This window comes from Urocitellus parryii, chromosome 13, assembly GCF_045843805.1.
Source record: "Urocitellus parryii isolate mUroPar1 chromosome 13, mUroPar1.hap1, whole genome shotgun sequence".
Classification (NCBI taxonomy): Eukaryota; Metazoa; Chordata; class Mammalia; order Rodentia; family Sciuridae; genus Urocitellus; species Urocitellus parryii.
In genome coordinates, this window is record NC_135543.1 from 54,068,817 (window position 1) to 54,089,314 (window position 20,498).

The 20,498-nt window shown below is 39.4% G+C and overlaps 1 protein-coding gene across 4 annotated transcripts in view; it reads right to left on the reverse strand.

Moving 5' to 3' along the window:
• Positions 1–20,498, reverse strand: part of Epb41l3 (erythrocyte membrane protein band 4.1 like 3) — a 226,995-nt gene that overhangs the window by 65,716 nt on the left and 140,781 nt on the right. For all 4 annotated transcript variants that reach the window (XM_077792399.1, XM_026394531.2, XM_026394530.2 and 1 more), the window contains exon 3: positions 19,272–19,469. In XM_077792399.1, the coding sequence (XP_077648525.1) occupies positions 19,272–19,469 (198 nt within the window). The remainder of the gene's footprint in view (positions 1–19,271; positions 19,470–20,498) is intronic.

A 20,498-nucleotide genomic window follows, 5' to 3' on the forward strand; every position in this document is an offset into this window, starting at 1 on the left:
TTAGATCTACAATGTTGGGTCCCATTGCTCCATTTTTATAAGAGAAAACTTTATTTTCACAGATGAAAGACTGATAGGTTGTTTTAGGATTTCATCCCTAATGCCAAAAGGTCAACTTCTTGAGAAATTTCTAAAATTCTCTTGGAGTCACTGGTCACACTCCATTACTTTCTCTGATACACACAAAGCAGAAAACCACAAGGTGGATCATGGTTTGTAACAATGCACCTTGGTTGTACTGCCTTATTCTAGCCCCACTGGTTCCAACAGATCTGCATCTTTGTGGCTCTTCTTTACTTTTTTTTTTTTTCTTTTGATGGATGCAGACAGCATTTCCATGTATAATACAGGGATATGTCCTGGGTTCTCTTTTTAAAACTCCTGGGTAACTAGGAAGAATATTCTCTCTCCCCATTTAACGATGCAAAACAGAAACAGAAACATGTGGACCACAGTTTAGAACATTAAGTATATCACTGGTCTCGCTACCTAAAAACTGCTGTAACATCGAGGTCAATATTTTTCTAGCCGTTAACAATACTTAATGGGCTTAGAGCTATTAGTCCTATAAGGAAAACGAACTCATTCGCATATCTGGGCATACATTTTGCTTTGAGGTTATCTTGAAGAGTATAGAAGAAATTACATTACTTGAGTTTAAATGCCCTATGAGTGCTTTAAAGTTTTAATGGGATGACATTACTGAAGTCATGCTCTATAAAGTACAGTTGGGAGACCTCAAGTTTCTTTTTGTCTCTGCAGTGGCTTAGGTCCAAATTTTTGAGGTGTAACTGAACCTCACACCTCCAGGCACTACTGCCACAGCCCATGTCATACATGTGTGCATACGGAGAATGTTGTTCTCTTTGTGAATGGGTTGTCAAGTCCTCACTGCCCAGGAGAAAATGCCCAAATCATCTCTAGTTCTCCTGCTGAAAAGCAGAGTTCTGAAATATTGCCTGCATCTTAGTAGAAGGAATACTTAGTGCTCTGCTCAGAGCCTAATATCCATTGGTCCACTTCTCTCTGTTGAGTGAATCAGTAGGTTCATGGCCCCTATACATGAGTGGCCTCTCACTTGGATTCTCTGGGCCATGTCCTTCAGGAAGATTGCCAGAGAGAGATCACTCTATGGGCCCAAACCATCTCCTGCCATGGTCCCACCATCTAATCTTGGGGATGAAAACAGGAAGCCTATTTTGGACCCTTGTCCTTGAGACATTCCCTAGTTTTATCCATAGTAAAATTTGTGTGTGTGTGTGTGTATGTGTGTGTATAGTTTTTATGTATTTCTGCCTAAATATCCTAAGAAGCCATATATATCTTGGGTACTTAATAAGGACAGTAATCTCAAACTGATGAGTCACTGCTTAACTCTTAGTAACAGCTTGATTGGGAAAAATGGCAATCATTGAATTTTGCTGATGGCAATTAATAATCCACTCCCAGAATAAGCTCTCAGAGAGCTTCAGCACAGAGTTTTTCTGCAACAGGAACTGGAATAAATGTGCTTCTTTCAAACAACTGGGGAGTTTTTATGGTATGGAAACTGAGTCACACAGTTCCTCCTTTGTGCCTTTTAAAAGCTCAGAACACACATTCTGTGAGCTAACTTTGTTCTAGCCTCTTACATTCATTTTCTCTTGGTCATGCTTTCTACTTCTTTATTTTCTTATTATATCATGTATTTATGAAAAATAAAATACCCTATGTCCTTGTTGGAGCACAATGGGGTATAAATAATAAAGCTTCAAGTTAAAATAAAATGTACTTTTGAAACAGATTACGTGTCCTATTTTGCTTGTGGTGGTGAGTTTTGTTTTTCCCCTGTGACAACAGGTTCTTGATTGTTGTAACTATTACAGAAAGCTCTGCAAGTCATGACATTCTTGGCAGTATTTTTTCTAAAAGGAATAACTGGAGAAATCAACTAAAGCATTTCACTTGGGGTAATCATTTAGAACCATTCATGTGCTTTACAAGCTCAGTCTAATGGCATTTCCCTAAAGAATGTGGTGCCTCTTTAGTGACTTTATTTGCTGTCACCATGGCATTCCATAAGAAATAACAAGTCTCTGTATTCCTTCCAGTTTTCCAAACACCATAACAAGAACCAATTCCTTGTACTGCTGTGCATCTGCACATCATCACTCATTCCCATAAGCAGCAGTGGGGAAAATGAGGTGCATTCCTAAGGGTAAATGTGACTGAGAGAAAGGATTTCCTTTCACCCATATTAGAAAATGACTCCAAATGTACATACCAGTTAGACACAGCTGTCTGTCACATTGAACACATTCCCATTCAACAAAGATATCTTGTTTATTGACAAGAAGAAACTCCCAAGGATGAGAGCATATCATGAATTAATATCTAATCTGGTCATCTTTATTTGTACAGTTATCCTTGTCCTAATTGCAGGAAAAAAATCACTAGGCAAGGCTAACAAAATTGGCCAGTCTTATAAGAGAAGCAATAAGAAGATCCCAAAGCCCATGTATCTAGAAAAGAATACCCTTAATAGTTACTAGACAAGGGAAATCACACCAATGAGTTAGGAAGCTAACTGTTAATGGTTTAGATAGGGAATGTCCCACAAAGGCTCATATGTTGAAGATTTGGTCCCCAGTGCAAGCAATGGGTGGGGCTTTGGGGAAAGTGATTGGATAGTGAAAGAGCAATCCACTGATGGGTTCATCATTGAATGGACTACTGGAAGGTGAAAGAAACTTTAAAAGGTGGGTCACCTGGGCATGCCATTGAAAGGTGTTATGGTTTGAATGTGAGGAATCTTCTAAAAGTTCCTTGTGTTAATGCAGCAGGCGGAATGATCAGATTATCAGAGCTGTAACCTAATCAGTGGATGAATCCATTTGATGCATCAGTAATTTAAAAGGACCACTGTTCTGGGTAGCAACTGTAGGCAGGTATGGTGTAGCTGAAAGGAGGTGGTCATTGGGGGCATGCCTAGGGGGATTAGATCCTGTCCCCTGGCTACTCCTCCTCTCTCTCTGTTTTCCAATCACCATGAACTGAGTAGCTTTCTTCCACCATGATGTTCTGCACCATCTCTGACCCACAGCAATGGAGCTGGCCAAACACGGACTGAACCCCTAAAACCATGAGACAAAATATGCTTCTTTTCCTCCTCTAGGTTGTTTCTGTCAAGAATTTTGGTCACAGTGGCAAAAAGCTGACCAACACAAAAGGCATCTCTTGTCTCCAGCTTCTAGTGTGTGCTCTCTTTCTCTGTTTCCCAGCTGCCATGAGGTGAGCAGCTCTGCAGCACTACAGCCTTTCGGTCATTATGCTCTGCTTCACAACAAGCCCACAGAAAAATGGAACCCGGTGCCCATGGACTGAAACCATGAGTGAAAACAAATCTCTCCTCTCCTTAAGCTGATTTTCTCAGGAATTCCCAGCAAAGGAAAGCTGAGTCACTTTACTGAAACCATTACATGTTCCCTCATCGTTTCCTCTTACTCTATGACCTCTCATGGAACAACCATATAAAAATCTCATGGTGCTTTTTAATGTAATCCACAAAGTGGAAAAGGGAAATAATCCCTTGCTTCTCCTCTGTGGAGAAAGAGTGAGACTAGAGGCCTTTGGCTTCCACAGAATGGAGGGGAATATCAGAAGGGAGAAGAAGGGGTAGGGTGGTGCTTGAACAAAGAGCAGGGTGTTGCCACAGTCCCAAAGTGGGAAAATGCTGGAGGCTACAAGTACAGGGTTTATATTTTTTTCTCATTTGAAGTAAACACTGTAGGAGAACTGACTGCATCAGGCATTCCTTATGAGCAACGTCATGTCATAGTTTTTATCCGTGTGTATAACTGAAACTCTAAAGTACAAAAATGAGCACAAAGCCCAATTAAAGAAATAGAAGAACTGGCAACGAACTGCAGGGAGGCACAGGAATTAATCACAAAGCACGACAATACTTGTTTCTCCGTGAACGGTGCCTTATACAAGCTCCTGCTTTCTGTTTTCTGTCTCATAGTGCAAGGCCTAAGTGGTATTTAGAAAATGATAAGAAGAATGCTTTCCTATGCAGACTTCTTAAGAACTGTTTGAAAAGAGCCTGACTCAGCCATAATCACTCTTGCAGTTTCCCCAGGGCTCAGGCACACCCAGTTCATAAGCCAGAGTATGCCTAAAAGGGGTAATGGGCTATGCATATGGAAAAAACCTGAAGAGTAAACTATATCAGACAAGTGGGGGGACATGGGTAGGGCAGGGGGATTTAACATTGCTCTTGCCACACCCATCAGTATTCACCAGAGCTCTGCTAGTAAAGTTTTTTTTTTCTTTCTCATTCACAATCTCATTCACCCCTAGGTTTGAATGAGTATAAAAGATAATGGCTCCCATAAAACTCATCATCTTACCTTATCTTCAAAACACCAAGCCATGTATCCATTTGTAACAGTAGATTGCTACTTCCATATTCCAAGCTATTTAAATTAACCGGTCTAAAGTAAATTTGTTATTTCCCCGGCTAAACTTTTTTTTCCTGTGTTTTACATGCATTAGTAGTACCACTGTCTATGAGTCATTCAATTGAGAAATTCTGAAGTTGCTATAGTTTAAATTTGTTCCCTTCTCTAAAAGTGCCGGTATTAGAAGCCCAACTCTCAAATTCAAACCTTAATGGTATTTGGAGGTGGGGCCTTTGAGAGATAATTAGGACTAGATGAGGTCATGAGGGCAGGGCTCCCATGATGATATGAGAGGGATTCATAAGGAGAGAGACCTGAACTGGGATGCTTGCTCTCATTACCATGTGATGCCTTCAGAGTTAAATGCAGTAAGGAGGAACTCACGGTGGATGCCATGTACTTGGACTTCTCAGCCTCTAGAACCATGAGCCAACCTTTTATTTTTTATAAATTACCCAGTCTTACATATTTTATTATAGTAGCAGAAAACAGACTAAGACAGGGGTCATTAAGTTAATGTCTCTTATCGCCATCACCCCCAGAGTCAATTAATGAAATCTGCTTATTTTCAGGACAGTTCATTAAAAATCCATTCTTTCCTTTCTACAGATAACGTTTCTCTCCTCTTTACTGCTACTGTCTTGGTTCCGGTCCTCCGAAACTCATGCATAGTTCACTGTAACACAGCCAACTCCTATTTCTGTTTCTACTCTCTAACCCCTACAATTAGTATTTAATAAAAAAAAAAATTTAAAAACATAAAAGAGCCAAACAGTTCTGCCATGTAAAGCCCCTCAGAAGCACCCACCCCTACCTGTAGTAGCCAGAATTCTAGATAGCCCCAGGCTTTCCTGCCTCCCTAGTGTACTGGACTGCATAATGCCTGGGGCTATGAATAAAGTGGCCCTATTCACTTTAGAGTAAGAGGACAAGGTTGGTCTTAATACAGAGACATGAGCCAGGTGGCCCTGACCTACTAATCACAGGCGCAGTTAAAAGTAGAGTTTTCTCCAGCTTATTCTAAAAGGGGAATTAGAGATTCCCAAGAGAGACAGATCAAGCTGAGGGAGCTACCACTGCTCTAGAGGGGGCCTCAGGGCAAGGATCTGAGAGCAAACTCTGCAGCTAGAGGGCACTTCTCAGACAACAGCCAGTAAGACAGTGGGGACCCCACTCCTACTACCACAAGTAATGAATTCCACTAACAACCCTAAGGAGCGGGAAGCTGAATTTTTTTCTTAGTGTGGCCTCTAGATAAAAAGATGCAATCAGTGAAAAACTTGATTGCTGTTTTATGAGACCCCCAAGCCCAGGACCCACTAAACCTATCAGACTCCTGAAAAATGTGAGATGATAAATATGTTCTGTTTTAAGCTGCTTTATTCATGGGTATTTGTTATGCAGCCAAAGAAAACCAATACATTGACAGAACAATACGGAACCTTATTAGCTCTTCAAACCCATCCTTCCTGACAAGTCCCTGATCTTCCCTCTCAGCTATCCTCTGTCCGTCTGTACCGGATGTTTAACATGGCACTTGGTGCTTCCTTTTCACATCTCCTCATCTGCCTAAAGGGTGGAGGTTCTCCGCAGCATTATATAAATATTGTGTCTAGAATTCGGCTTATTCTAGAAGTTCAAAAATTATAATGAAATATGTGAGTGCTTCTTGACTTAATGTGGCCTTAAATACCACTGCAGGGATTGTCAGCCAGCATTTTCTAATAATTGACACCTGCCTGCCAAGAGTGATTGGAGACCCTTTTATCATTCTTAACAGTCTGAAAGAAACATGAGTAAACAGAGGAATGTTTACTCCCAAGGAGGTACTTACAGCCACCTAAAGATCTGCAGTTGGGGTTTAATATGTCAGCTCTGCTTCAAAACCTAAACCCTAAAAAAAAAAAAAAAGAAAAAAAAAACCCAGGAAATGTTCCTCAAACAGGCACACTCAATTTCTTCAGGGGAAAGCAAGTTCTCTCCGATAGTGAAGGATCTGTCCCAACATGAAGAAGGAGAGAGAGCTGGGTTGGTCTCCATCTCTTCCCCCATCCCCTACAGCTTCTCCTGTGTCCCTAGTTATTTTATGTAAAACCCAGCATAACACAGAACTCCTCATGGGACAGTTGGCCAAAAAGGGTCCCAGCTACACATGCCACAGAAGGTTAAATACAAGACGACCTGTCATTTTGAAGATACTTAAATCAAACCAAACAGTGGAAGACGTCTCTTCAAACGCACCCCTCAAATTTACTAGGCAAGAAATCAGAAAAAAGCGAGTCGAGGCTCCACAGAAAATAAAAAAATGTTCTGTGCCAACTTCCAAAGGGATCAAATAAAGAAGAAGCATAGTGACTTCATCGGGTCCCTTCTCCAACAGACTCCCCTGTGTCATGTCAGGGAGTTCATTAGTGAAGCCAAAGACCACTGCTCTTTCTTGCTCAACATAAAATGTGAGTCAATTCAGAGTCAGAGATGAGCACTGAAAGCAGAAATGGAGTGTGTGTAATTATTCTCGGAACATATTCAGGCTTGTTAGACACCTACTGATTTCTGACAAACGGCAAAGACGCAGCTGAATCCAGGCTGCATCTACTGTCTAATCACGCAGCAGGTTCAACTGGGGCAGGGTGAGAAAAAGCACCTTTGCTACACTTTCCATATGAGCTTCCCAATTCTACAGGCTTGTGGGTGGGTGGGTTTTTAAAAACTTAAGCACAAGTACAGTTCCTTCCTGTTCCTTCCGTGATAACATTTAGTTTGGCATTGCTAAAGTTGTCAAATTAATGACTGGATGATTGGAAAATACTGATACTATTCTTTCCAGGTTAAAAAAAAAAATCTGGAAATGGAGAGCCAAATGCTTCATTTTTCACAGTGCAGTGTCTAAATACATTGTTGGGTGATAAAAACAAATCTACAGACAGTTTAGAGGCTATAATCTGATTTTTGTTTGTTTGTTTGTTTGTTTTGTATTGGGGATTGATCCCAGGGATACTTAACCACTGAGCCACATCCTTTTTATTTTTTATTTTGGGACAGGGCCTCACTAAGTTGCTTAGAGCCTCACTAAGTTGCTGAGGATGGCTTTGAACTTATGATCCTCCTGCCTCAGCCTCCTGAGCCACTGGGATTACAGGCATACACCACTATTCCCAGCTACAGTCCAGTGTTTGTGTTGAAAAAAACACTACTCTAGCCAGGGGCAGTGGCGTATGCCTATAATACCAGTGGCTTGGGAGGCTGAGGCAGGAGGATGGTGAGTTCAAAGCCAGCCTCAGCAACATCGAGGCACTAAGCAACTCAGTGAGGCCCTATCTCTAAATAAAATTTTAAAAAATAGGGCTGGGGATGTGGCTTAGTGGTTGAGTGCCCCTGGGTTCAATTCCTGGTTACTCCCACCCCCCAAAAAAATACACTCTAGAGAATATTTTATCTTTACAATATGTTCTTCACAGATGCATTTCTGGAAGGATATGCTTTATTTTTTATGGGATAGAATTCTATGAAGTTAGGGAAGCTTTCAAATTTGCCAGCCATTTCAGACTCTGAAGGGTTGGGTCTCTGGCATCTGTAGACACTTCCCATTCACTCTCTCTACTGCTCCTCCTAGGCCTGTGAGCTCTATTTCACAGATGAGAAAACTGAGGGCTTTGGGGGATGAAGAGCTTGCAATGAAATGGCAAAGCCAGGATGCCACAGAGGCTCCTGTTATAACACACTTACTGCCTTCCCACGTTTGATATCCTTAAGCTGAGGTGCAATTCCTTAAGAGAGTGCATTGGGAAAACTTGACACGATATGACAATCCTCCAGTCTGAGTTTATTCATAATTATTTCCACAGGAATGCAAATATTCAATTGTCAGGGTGTTTACACATTAGGAGCTTCATAAACATATTTTAAAAGCCTGAGTGGGAGAGTTATTCTTCTAAATGAAATACTAAATGTAGAACCCATGGGTGCTGAATAGATTAAAAGTAAAAATTAAAGCTCAACATTTCTACTCTGTCTTTCAAACGAATCCTCGATATTTGAGCAGGCAGTATAAAACTGACAAGGCGAGTTTCTTTGCAGAAGTCTCCAGCTCTTTTAGAAAGCATGAATGTGTCCAATGTGACTTTAATGTTTAAATTAATTTAGCATTTTAAAATGCCCCCCAGTTTATTGGTCTTGACTTTCACTGGTATTGTCAGTCTGTTTGTCTTAAATGGAAAAGCCTTGAGAGAATGAGTAGGTATAAGAAACATACAAAACCTTGGTGAGAATGATTAGCATTTTGTTTAATATACTTATAGCCCCAAACAAAGGCTGCCTTCAAAGCTAAATATACCGTTCACCTTGAAATAAATGCCCAAACTCACTTCTATAATTTATTATTAGTAAATATTAGCTATGCATATCCATTACCAAATTTAAAAATAGGGTGAAAAACTATTAAATTTCACTATATAAAACATTTCAGCAGAGCTTTTCCTTCTATTTCATTATCATTTTTTCCATCTCCCACTGAATTATTTAATTGCCATATCCAAACTGCAAACACCACTGGACTGAACTATTAACATGACGGATTTTCCCTTCTTCCTTTGCTGTAAACATTAGCAAGATCACAGGAATAGTAAAACCACAGGGTACTCACCAATGCATTTTAATATCTGCTTGTAATTTAAAAACGTCTTTCAAATCAATAGTAGTAAACACACTCTTTTTGTGGAAAAAAAAAAAGTCTAGAAAAAATGGTTACCTCTCTCCACACACCTATCACACACTGGACTGTAAGGCACTTGTGTCAGCCAAATCCTGAAACTAATTACTGCCAGGGTGTGCTTCCTGTTGAGATCAAATAAGCAGGTGTCTAACATGCCTGGAGTTGTGTGAATGCTAGTTCTCTGTAAATATTTCATCTGTCCCTAGAACAGGGCCTTCAACAGTATAGTTTAAGACTTGACCACAGTCTTCCCTGAATCTGCTTCTATATTTTGTTAGAAATATACATATAGTTTGTGGGTGCTGAACTAGAGACTATGTTCTCCTCCAACTCTAGGATACAGTGATTCTCCCTGAACTCACCTTTATAGTCAAAAGAGATCACAGGTGCTATTATAAGCCTCAACAGGGACTGACCCTTATTGATGTCTTGGGGGACCAAGGTCAAAAGACAGATCTCTCAGAAACGGACTAACAAAAATAAAGGCATATGAAATTCAGGACTGTGCAGAGGAGTTGCCAGCCTATTATCCATCTACAAAAAGACTTCCTAATTTTATGGCTGATACCAGTAACCCACTTCCTAAACTTCCTCAAGTGTCCAGAACTTCCATGAAAAAAACAACATCAATTTAAATGCTAAGAGATGATGAGCTATAATCTTGAAAATTATAACCTGTCCTTCATAGGGAAATGCTATAATTACGAAATGAACTGGCAATTGATCAGGACAATGGAAAATGAATCACTAGATAGTGAAATTTGTTCCCTTGGGAAGGGGTGACTAGAGTCCCCAGCTTTTCTTTTCTTTTTTGGTACTTGGGATTAAACACAGGAGCACTTTACTACTGAGCCACATTGCCAGTTCATTTTTATTTTTTTGAGACAGGGTCAGTTGCTTAGGGTCTCACTAAATTGCTGAGGCTGGCCTCAATCTTGTGACCCTCCTGCCTCAGTCCCTGGAGTCACTGCGATTACAGGCATGCACCCAGCCTTTCTACGTGATCATTTAGAACGTGCCTAAAATCATTCTTCATAAAGGCTAAGGGCCGAGTTGAGCCTTCAACCTTGCTCCTTGCTCCATGTACCACTTGAAGAGTTTCCACACTATTTCTCTCCACTCCACTCTCCATTATTCTCCTCTCACTCAAAATGGGAAGCATTCATGGCTTCCAAGCTCTACTCTTCATATAAGTTTATTTCATCTGAGCATATCCAACACCAGAGCTTTGTAGTTGTTTTTAGGAATAAGACTTAGGAAATACTGGGAGAATGACATTCTGCCCACTGACTTCACATGTCTCTCTCGAATGGGATCTGCTTAAAACCTCTGAGCTCTTTTGCTCCAACAGAGGGCAAATCAACCTGCTGCAGACCTCAAGTTTATTGCAAGGAGACACCTACTTCACTGTCAAGGGTAGATATGATTCAAGGTTTGAAAGCCACAAGAGGAGGGGAAGAAAAGGAAAGGGAATAAAGTGAAAAGGAGGGAGAGATTTCAGTGGCCTCTCTCTTTCTATCTTCTCCCAAACTGTACATACACAACTCACCAAAAAATTTTTTAGAAAAACGGATCAATGTTGAAGTCAAATGATTACAGAATTATAAATACAGTAGAAAATCAAGAATCTATTTTCTTCAGCTTGATAAACATTTTGTAAAGCAGATGTTTTTCCTCCTTTTCTTTCTTCTTTCTACTTCTCAAGTCTGTGTTGGGGGCAAATACTACAGTTCCTTCTTTCTGCGGCTTTCACTTCATTCTGACTTTGGAAGTTTTGACACAGGAGTACAGACACCTCTGGATCAGAAGGCGAGAGCTCTGGATTATTACCTTTCTGACAGGCTGTGTGCTCCCAGGCTCACCATTAACTTCTCGGAGCTCATTTTCTCATTAGTGGCAAGACATATCCAATATAAGGATTCCAATCATTGCTAATGCCAATATAAGGCTGATTCTATGGCAAAAACCACCTCACATCTAGGTTTAAAGTCTTTGATTCGTTGGTTTTACAATGCCTGGAACCTAACAGGCCCCAAAGAAATATATTACATTAAAATTCTCATAAAAGTAATAAAGCTGTTTGGCAACTTTTGCACATGTTAACAAGTTGTTGTGCTAGTTTTACAGATTAATATTGGCATAAATTATAAGAAACATAATAATTAAAACTCAAATGATTCACTCTCATTAAAAAGAATATCAGTATCTACTATGTGCAAATTGAACACACAAAGATTTTAATGAGGTGCCTGGTAGGAATCACACCTTGGGGACTTTTTCAAGCTATAAGCATAGGTCTACTATGCTTATACTAGGTAACAGAGCTCCTGTACTGGGGTCATGGGCCAGATACATCTGGGCTATGGAAGGCTGTGGTGCCAATATGAGTGGCTGGCTAAACTATGTCATGCTAGAAAAAGCTTTTTCCGAGGAAGGAAATGCCCTGTATTACAGTAGGGAACTTCTTTTTCTGCCTGGCATTAGGGCTGAGTGGGGACTGGAATCAGCAGGGGAAGGCGTTCTACCTACAGTGGGTATGACTGGCATCTTCAATGTGGGAGCAGAGTGGGCACTGGGTGGAAGATATCGATGACGGTCTATGACTCCTCAAGATAGTGTATGGTGTAGCAGATGTTTGTTCTGTGATCTAGTCTTTCCCCAAAAAGTGCCCTGGGGAGAATCAGGGAGCACCTGCTCTATTTCTGAAGTAGCCAAGAGGGAGCAGCACCCCCAAAGGCACCCAGCACAATAGGTATACCCGGGGTACCTTTGGCAGCTAAGTCATCATCACATAGGGGCTGTGGCAACAAGGCCACCAAGGTAAAATCAAAGGACTTCTTCCAGAGCACATGTGACAACGCTCAGCAATAAAACCAGGAAAGATTCTCAAAGAGGTAATTCCGTGCAAGTAGGTTAGATATAAAAATACAAAGTATAACCTGGACTTTTAGTGACAGAATGGTAAAAACTAGGAAATTTGGATCATTAATAAACCTGCAAGATTGTTTTCTCCATTCAACGAATAAGTCAGTGCACAGCTTCTATGAGAAATCAGCCACGGTGTGGTACAAAGCACAAAGATAAACAAGAGGGGTCCTCTGGAACAGAAAAGGCAACCCGCGTTTTTATCTGTGACTCCACCTGCTTGGAAGTAGGGCTAGACAGCTCATTTCCTACAATCAGCAATACCAAGTGGCCACAAAACACAGTGGGAACATGAAGTCGGGGGACAGTAACCAGGAAAGAACAAGCCTACTGTGTCAATATGACAGGGTTAGAAAATTAACATTTGCAACCTGAGTTCTCATCCAGTCTTGGCACAAGGTGAGAACCAGGGTAAATGCAGACAGGATTCCTTGGTGAGGTTTTCCTTTCACAATAGCCTCCCCATCACCCAACGCCCACAAGCACTCAAGCTTCCAAAGTCTCTGCTTCCAAAACAACCTACACCACAGTGACCTACCAGAGGTTTTTATTGTTTGTATTTCTTGACATATATGCTCACATTTTCAACCTTAATATTCTTTGGAGTGTTTCACAGACCGTGTCTAAATCATAATGGGCCATTAAAATTTATTACTTTTTAAAAATGAAGACCAAGAAGAACAGATTTAACAGTTTTATAAGAGTCTCTTTTCATTGAACCTGAATGGGGACAATTTTGATACCTTGGGAAGAAGATTTAATGGTAATTTTGTCAGGCAAATGAGACATTTTGTGCCAAGTGCCAACAGTCCCTGTATGTAACTGTTCCTATGGTTGCACCAAAGAGCTATCACACAAGGAAACAAAGTTAATTTACACCCTTCCATCCTTCCCAGTCCCCAGGGCCATCATTCTTCAGGCAGGGAATTACTGCTGCTGCTAGATGGGGCCAGTGGGTTGCAGCACATGACAGATGTTTAGGATGGCAAGTCATTCAGCAGAGCAAAAGACCACTAAGAAGAGTGGCATGTTATAGGTTAAGCTGAAGTTCACAGTTACACAACGAAAATCTCTGTGATTTATGTGTTCTTTGAATGAATAATATTTATGCAAGCATTGAAAAAGTCACTTTCTTCCATTGATTATTTATGGTCTCTTTTAATCCGAGAAAGGCAATAACTGTTCTAATTAACAGTGGAGACAATTCTGTTCCCTTTCCAAAGGGATTGGAAAGCATTTTAATCACATAACCTATAGAAGCTGGAAAATTCAGACACTGAATTTGTTTTTCCAACCAAACCCCAGTAATCAGAGAAAACAACATGGGAGCATGATTTGGCCACTTAATCAAATTACCAGCAGGACAGAGCATGTGGCGATTTTGTGAACATTCTTTTCCTGACCAATAGCTGGAAGATGCCAAGAGCACATCTATGGCAGAGATCCATGAGCTTCTTCAGCCACTATGGTTCCTGAGGGGCATCTCTGGATGGTCTCAGGAAAGCTGTTGGGGCCAACTTGACTGTGTTGGGTGATGACTACAGATTTGGGGACGTGAATATCCTTCAGTCATGGAATCCATCCAATCACAGGATCTCTGGAGGGGGCCTAACTAACCTAGGACCCAGGCTTTTAAGGTTTTACTGCTGTGCTTATATAGTTCTGTATGATTTGCCTGGATCTGGATACAAATCTCACTCCCATGTGTCTGAAGCACTAGAATTTTCTCTGGAGTGTGAGCCTACTGTGGATGTACCTGGGCCCCACAAGCACTAAGTCTCCCTAGTTTACTGAACTGAAAATATTTAGGAACTAAGGAAAGTGATGCTTCCCATGATGAGAGAAACATGGCAGGACACTTATGAGTGAACCCCACTTGGTAAACCCTCCACTACTCTCCCAGTAATGCTTTAGAAAACCCACCGATAAGGTTTCCAGTGGAAAACAAGCCATATGGCACTACAAAGTGTCTTTTGAAACATTGTATTCATGCAGCAGAGAACCTATGTTAGAAATATGGACTCAAAATTGAGACCCAGTCTGAAAGATTTTCCAAAACCATATCAAACTTGATTAGAAGGGCCCCTGAGGAGAAAGCAAATGTCTAACTGGATGCTCATTAGGAACTCTATTGTAGGCAGATCAAACAGACACAAATCAGTCTGTCAAACATGGAATCAAATAAAAATAAATGTAATAAATACATATTTGGGATTGGGGTATTTTTATTTTCTCTCTTAAAATTTATGTTTGAAAAAGCAAACACCAACAATGACAATAAACTGGCTACAGAAAGTTGCTTGGGTTCTCTAATAGTCAAATTGAACATACTAAGTAGGAAATCACAATCTTAGTGCTTTTGTTAGCATATGTGAAAATCTGGTAGAGTTTAAACATTCCCCAAGCATATATATCAAGTTGCCTATAATAAGATCTTTGGCTTACTATTATATAAGATCATTTCTTCTAATGTAGAAAATTAAGACTAAGAGTTTGAACAAAAATGGAGGTAAAGTCTCTCAAGTGGAAAAACACTGTATTCTACAATGAGTACACACCGATTGCTAGGAGAAAGTTAGAAAAACCCCAGCACATTCTACAAAGTTTAAATCAAAATGCAGTTGTGGGGGAGGGGCAGAAAATGAAGTGGCAGTAAGTGTTCAGTCATTGGTCTCCAGGACTTAGGTCTTTGCAGGTTGCTTGAATGGCTCTCTGGGTCTCCTGCTGTAGCACTGTTTGGCAAGGAAAAATGCCATTTTACAGCTTCAAAAGAAAAGAGAACCAAGCTATTCCAAGGGCTGTGTGTTTGTGCATGTGTGTGCAGGGGGCCCTTCATAGATGACTATAAATTCTCATCATTAAGTCATGGCAGAATTGAGCCTGGTCATTCTGATGGTGAAGTGGTGGAGACATTAAGCAAGCCACGAAGAACGCATCACTGCTTCATTAAAATAAAAGGCCTTTTTTGAAGCCTTAAAAAAATGCATAAAAAAGTTTTACCTGCTACTATCTTCTGTATTCTGTTCATGATTCACCTATAATTACATGTATGGGGACAGGGATTAGGGAAGCAATTTGGCTTCTTCCTTGGAGGTTTTTGAGTGTTTGTCTCTTTTCTCCTTGGGTCTGAGTAGGAAGGGGCACTGGAAGTTGTCTGGTCTTAAATAATGTCTAAGGAATAGCTGGCTTCCATAAATGCACTTACAGTTTCTCCTGAAATTCTCCTAATGGCAGAATAAGCATCATCACAAGGTTGACAACAATAATCTAAAACATCTATTTTTGTTTACTTAAAATCTGACATCCTATGACGACTATCTTAGTTTTGTTTAGTGTGCATTAAAAAAGGTTTTGAAAACCCTACAATGATAATCTTTTCAAGTACCTGAAAATAGCTACCCTGTCCCCTTCCAAATCCTCTCTCATTTGTCATGAGAATGTTTTCAGATCATTCACAATCCTGTAATTCTCTCCTGAACAAGCCACAGTCAGAGTTCAAGGTTCTTATCATCATTATAAAACAAGCTCTTATATACTAGGAACATACTATAACACAGAAAGTGTAAAACAAATTACTTGCTTTAATAATCTTCTCAATAGTATCTTTGAGGCAAGTGTTTTTGCTTATTGAGTGAACTCTTTGTCCATTTTCTTTTGCTATAACAAAACAGCAGAGACTGGGTAATTTAAAAGAATATGTTTTTTGAGCTCACAGTTTTGGAGGTGATGACATCCATAAACATGGCACCAGCATCTGGTGAGGGCCATCTAACTCCATTGTAACATGGCAGAGGGCATTATATGGCAAGGCAGAACAAATGTACTAGCTGGGGTCACTTTCTTCTTCTACAACCAATAATGCCATCATGTGCCACCTCTAACACCATGATCTCATCTAATCCCAGTTATTTTCCAAAGGTGTCAACTCCAAATGCCATCAATATATGAATGTGGGGAACTTCTGGGGGAGACATTTAAGCCATGGCAGAAATCAAAGTTTGAAAAATTTAGAAAGTTTCTCAAAATTGCATGACTTAAAAGAGGCAAGGCTGTTAGCTCACCCTAGTCTGAAGGCTTTGGAGCATTTCTCACATGTCTACAAAACACAGTCCTAGAGAAGGCAATGATCCAGAAGCTGAAGGAACCAACAGCTCACCACCTTCTACAAAATAAATATTATATTTCCACGGAAGCAGCCTTTGATAACAGAAGCAGTCTTCACAGCTACACCACACTGTTGAGTTCACACTGAGTTTGCTAATTAACTTAAGCCCAAAGAAGACTTTTACCCAAACTCTTACTAAAACTGATGGCCATTTCCACCAAACAAAAGATCAAGGGATTTGCACTTGATCCCTTCTAATAGAGGAAGTTTTACCTCCAATCCATCTTTGCCTTACAAGAAAACTGGATTCTGACACTTGGGGGCATTCATTAGCCTCTTAAAGCTCTTCATCACTTAAAAAATATATATATAAATCAGAAACAAAAACTCTGTTCTGTGTTTCTGTACCTTCTTCCAAGTCTTTGAGAAAAACTCCACTCAGGGAAGAGCAAAGGCCAAAGGACATCCCCCGGGACAATGCTTTTCATTCTCTGTTTACCTATGATGTCCTGCATGTATCTCGCCATCTAAGCTTTACTTTCCATAGTCTATGTCAAACAAGAGGTGTTTTCAATATGCCTTTTCAACTGGCATCTCACTGCCACCTTGAGAAATACACACTGATGATCCACAATTCCCTTTTCTTATTCAATTAATCCGCAACAAATAAATGTACTGAACCTTACCATATTCATGTCCCACCATCTTTGCCACAATGATGTTAGCAGTAAACATATTTTTTTTTCTACCACCAATGTCTGTTGGTGGTAGAAAATATTCTGCTTGGTATGATGATGTGAGGGATAAATAAATAAATAAATAAATTTTTAAAAATGGAAAAAAAAAAGAAGTGGGTCACATTAGATTGGGTAGAGAGAAGTGATGGGAGGGGAGGGGAGGGGAAGGGGGGATAGGAAGGACAGCAAAACAAAATAGACATTATTATTGCTGTGGGTATATACGTGACTGCATGACCAATGTAATTCTGCAACCTGTACACTCAGAAAAATGAGACATTATATCCCATTTGATTCAAATGTTTGATATATCAAGATCATTGTACTTTCATGTATAACTAATTAAAACACATAAAAATAAGAAGAAATAGAGAAATAAAGAGATTTTCAGACAACAAAAAAGAAAATATTCTGCTTGCAAATTTTTATATCCCAGAAAAAGTTACCCTTACAAATTTGTCAAATGCATAAAATATTTTATGATAAAGGGAAAGAATTGACCCAACATTGCTATGCTACTCAAAATGCTCACACAGTGACATTAAAAGTAACAATGAATTCTATCCAAATTAATTACAAAAGAAAAATCCTGTGCCCAAAACCACAGTGATTAGCTATAATGAATTGGAAGACATACATAAATTAAATTTGACGCCCTTTCTCAAGGTTACCAAGTCCTTTAACCTTCACAGTAAAACCCAACTACAAGTACATTATTGGTGTCTCCCCATTTTTACAATTATATCTGAATCAATAATTGGACCCTTTGGTCTAAGAAATTAACCAAAAGCAGAGGCAATAAAATATAAGCAATGGGTCTGTGCATGACAAACCTTATTGCATATTTGGAACCTCCTGAAGTAGCCCACTAATGTTTGTAAAGCTAAAGGATGATTGAATTTTTTTTTACAAACCAATATATGACTAAATAATTTTAATGTAAGAATTATTTTTCTTAAATTTTCTTCTACATTCCTACGGTTTTTCTTAATTTTTTTCTGTGTTCCTCCAATCTATATTCATTTAGTAATCCACCCTCACCCCCACCCTAAATGATACTATTGGTATAAAATGAATTTTGTCTTGCAAGAAAAGCACTGGCTCCATGTCATTCATATATATATATATATATATATATATAGAGAGAGAGAGAGAGAGAGAATGATAAGGGGGTTGTGATATGGAGGAAGTAGAGATAATGACAGGGGAACATGAGGAATTAGTTTTATACTGGCCATCAGAGGAAGAAAGAGAAATAGAAACCTGTGACCATACACATGGGCAGTGCCTGTGGGGACTGAGATGGGTAGACTGTGAAAGCTTCAGGGGAGGGACTAGCTTGGAGGAACACAGAATGCCCCCTTCCTGGATGAAAAGGGCAGAGGCTGGGGGCAGGAAGAATAAGCTCTTTAAATGAAGATACTGAACCTGAAATTGAATCACCTTGCATAAGAGCAAGCCACTGGTTGGTGCATGCAGGGACCTACTCTAATAGCTTGAGTTCATGCCCTGAGTATCACACTGTGATACTCAGAGAAGTAAACACTCATCCATCTCCATAGCTACTGACAGGCTGCGTTGTTCTCATCTGCTAACTTGGTCTTACAAAATATCTCTAACAAAGTCATTTAACTGCCCCTTCTCCAAAAGGAATTTTACTTTTCTTTACAGAAAAGAATGAAGAGGAGTATACTCTCTTATACCAAGATCAATGTTCCCCTCCATAACCATATTAAAAATTACTGTTCCCTGAGCAAAAAAAGGACATGAATATTTTAAATTCTCTCTCTATTGCTATGTACAGAATTTTAAGTTTCTACTAAGTAATAAGTGACTTGGCCATAAATTATGCAAATAAAAAGGTAAACTTCACTTACATAACAGGATATAATTTAAAAATTTAATTTTTAAGCTTCTAATTTTTTTGGTTCCTATCTTGGAAAGTGTTGGGAGAATCCATCTTTTTAATTTTTTAAAAAAATATGTATAAGATCATGTTTTACTTTGGGACACCATACATATTTTCAATAATTTGGTTCCCTGTTAGAGTCAGAAATAATTTTGTGGATGTGTAACTGATGTGATTCTGCAATCTGTATTTGGGGTAAAAATGGGAGTTCATAACCCACTTGAATCTAATGTAAAAATATGATATGTCAAGAGCTTTGTAATGTTTTGAACAACCAATAAAAAAATAATAATCTAAAAAAAAAGAAAGAATTTTGTATTTATAGGGATCAGTTGTAATTTTCCAGAGTTCTAGAAAAATAAAGAGATGACTTGTGTGTTTTATATCAATATTCCCCAGCTTTCGCCATCTAGGACACCAGAGTTTTAAAATACGTACTTACCTCCACATCACAGGAATATTCTGATCCATCTAGAAGTATCACTTTGCACTGCATGCTTTTAGGTTTTTTGACAATCTTTAATGGAGACCGAGAGAGTTTACTGCTATATGATTTCTGAGAAAGTTTATCTTCTTCAAGTTGCTGATACTCAAGCTGCTTTGCAGCTGCAGCAGCAAACTCCTGTTCCTTGTCAGTGACCTGTGAAGAGCAAACAATGAAGAGTTTTCATTGCAAGGCAGGAAATAAATATTGCATCGCTCAGGCAATGGCACAACTCTTTTGGGAAAGAGGCTGCTTTCCCCTTTTCTAGAGGAGGAGAAGGATCTGAAATAAAGTATCAGGAGTGGATATATATACACACACAGGTATTTATAATGCTCAGTTTCACCTAAACAACTTTTGCCATTTAAATGCACCAATGAGTCCTTATATCAGTTTGACTCCAGGATTTAATTTAGAAGCACTGAGTTAGAAATGCCATCAAGATTTCACTAAGCAAAAAAGGAGAAATTCAGTCCTGACTTTTCAAAAGAAGGCATCAAATCAGACAAATCTCTAATCATCTAGATTTTATCTTGTCTACTCCATTTTTCAAAATTCACTCGATACTTGTATATTCCTTGACCTTTTTCTATCTGTTCCATCCATAGACTTACAAGGAATATTAAACGACAAGGCTTAAGAGAGCTTCGAGTATTAATCTTTTCAGTAATTTTATAACTGTTAAAATATTTGATTTAGCTCTAAATCAATTCGATGAAGTCAGCAGCACTGAAATTCATCACAAAGTAATCCCTTAAGTCTGCTTCTCTTCATTGTAATTAGTCTGTATGAGAACAGATCAAAACTGTCCAAAAGCTTTAATCTGCTTCTGAATGACAACAGGCTAGTCCAGGCCAGACTCTGCAGTGGACACCCCACGAGGCACAGAAATTCTCCCTGAGTCGATTCCCTTGACATCTCCGTGCACGGCTCTCTTACAACTCTCTTTGGTTAAGTGACCACCAGTGGTGGTAGGACAAATTCAGTCTATAGCCAGACTATCATTTCCACCAACCTAAAAATATGCACCAGCAGTCCTCACAAAGATACACACTAATATTCTGTTCAGGCTCCTTGAAATAAGTGTGAAATTTTCTCTCACAGGAGTATACTATTAGCTTGGTGCTAAAAGTACATGGGCTCTTGAGTAAAGACAGTATTGACAGTTTATCATTTCAGCTTTTT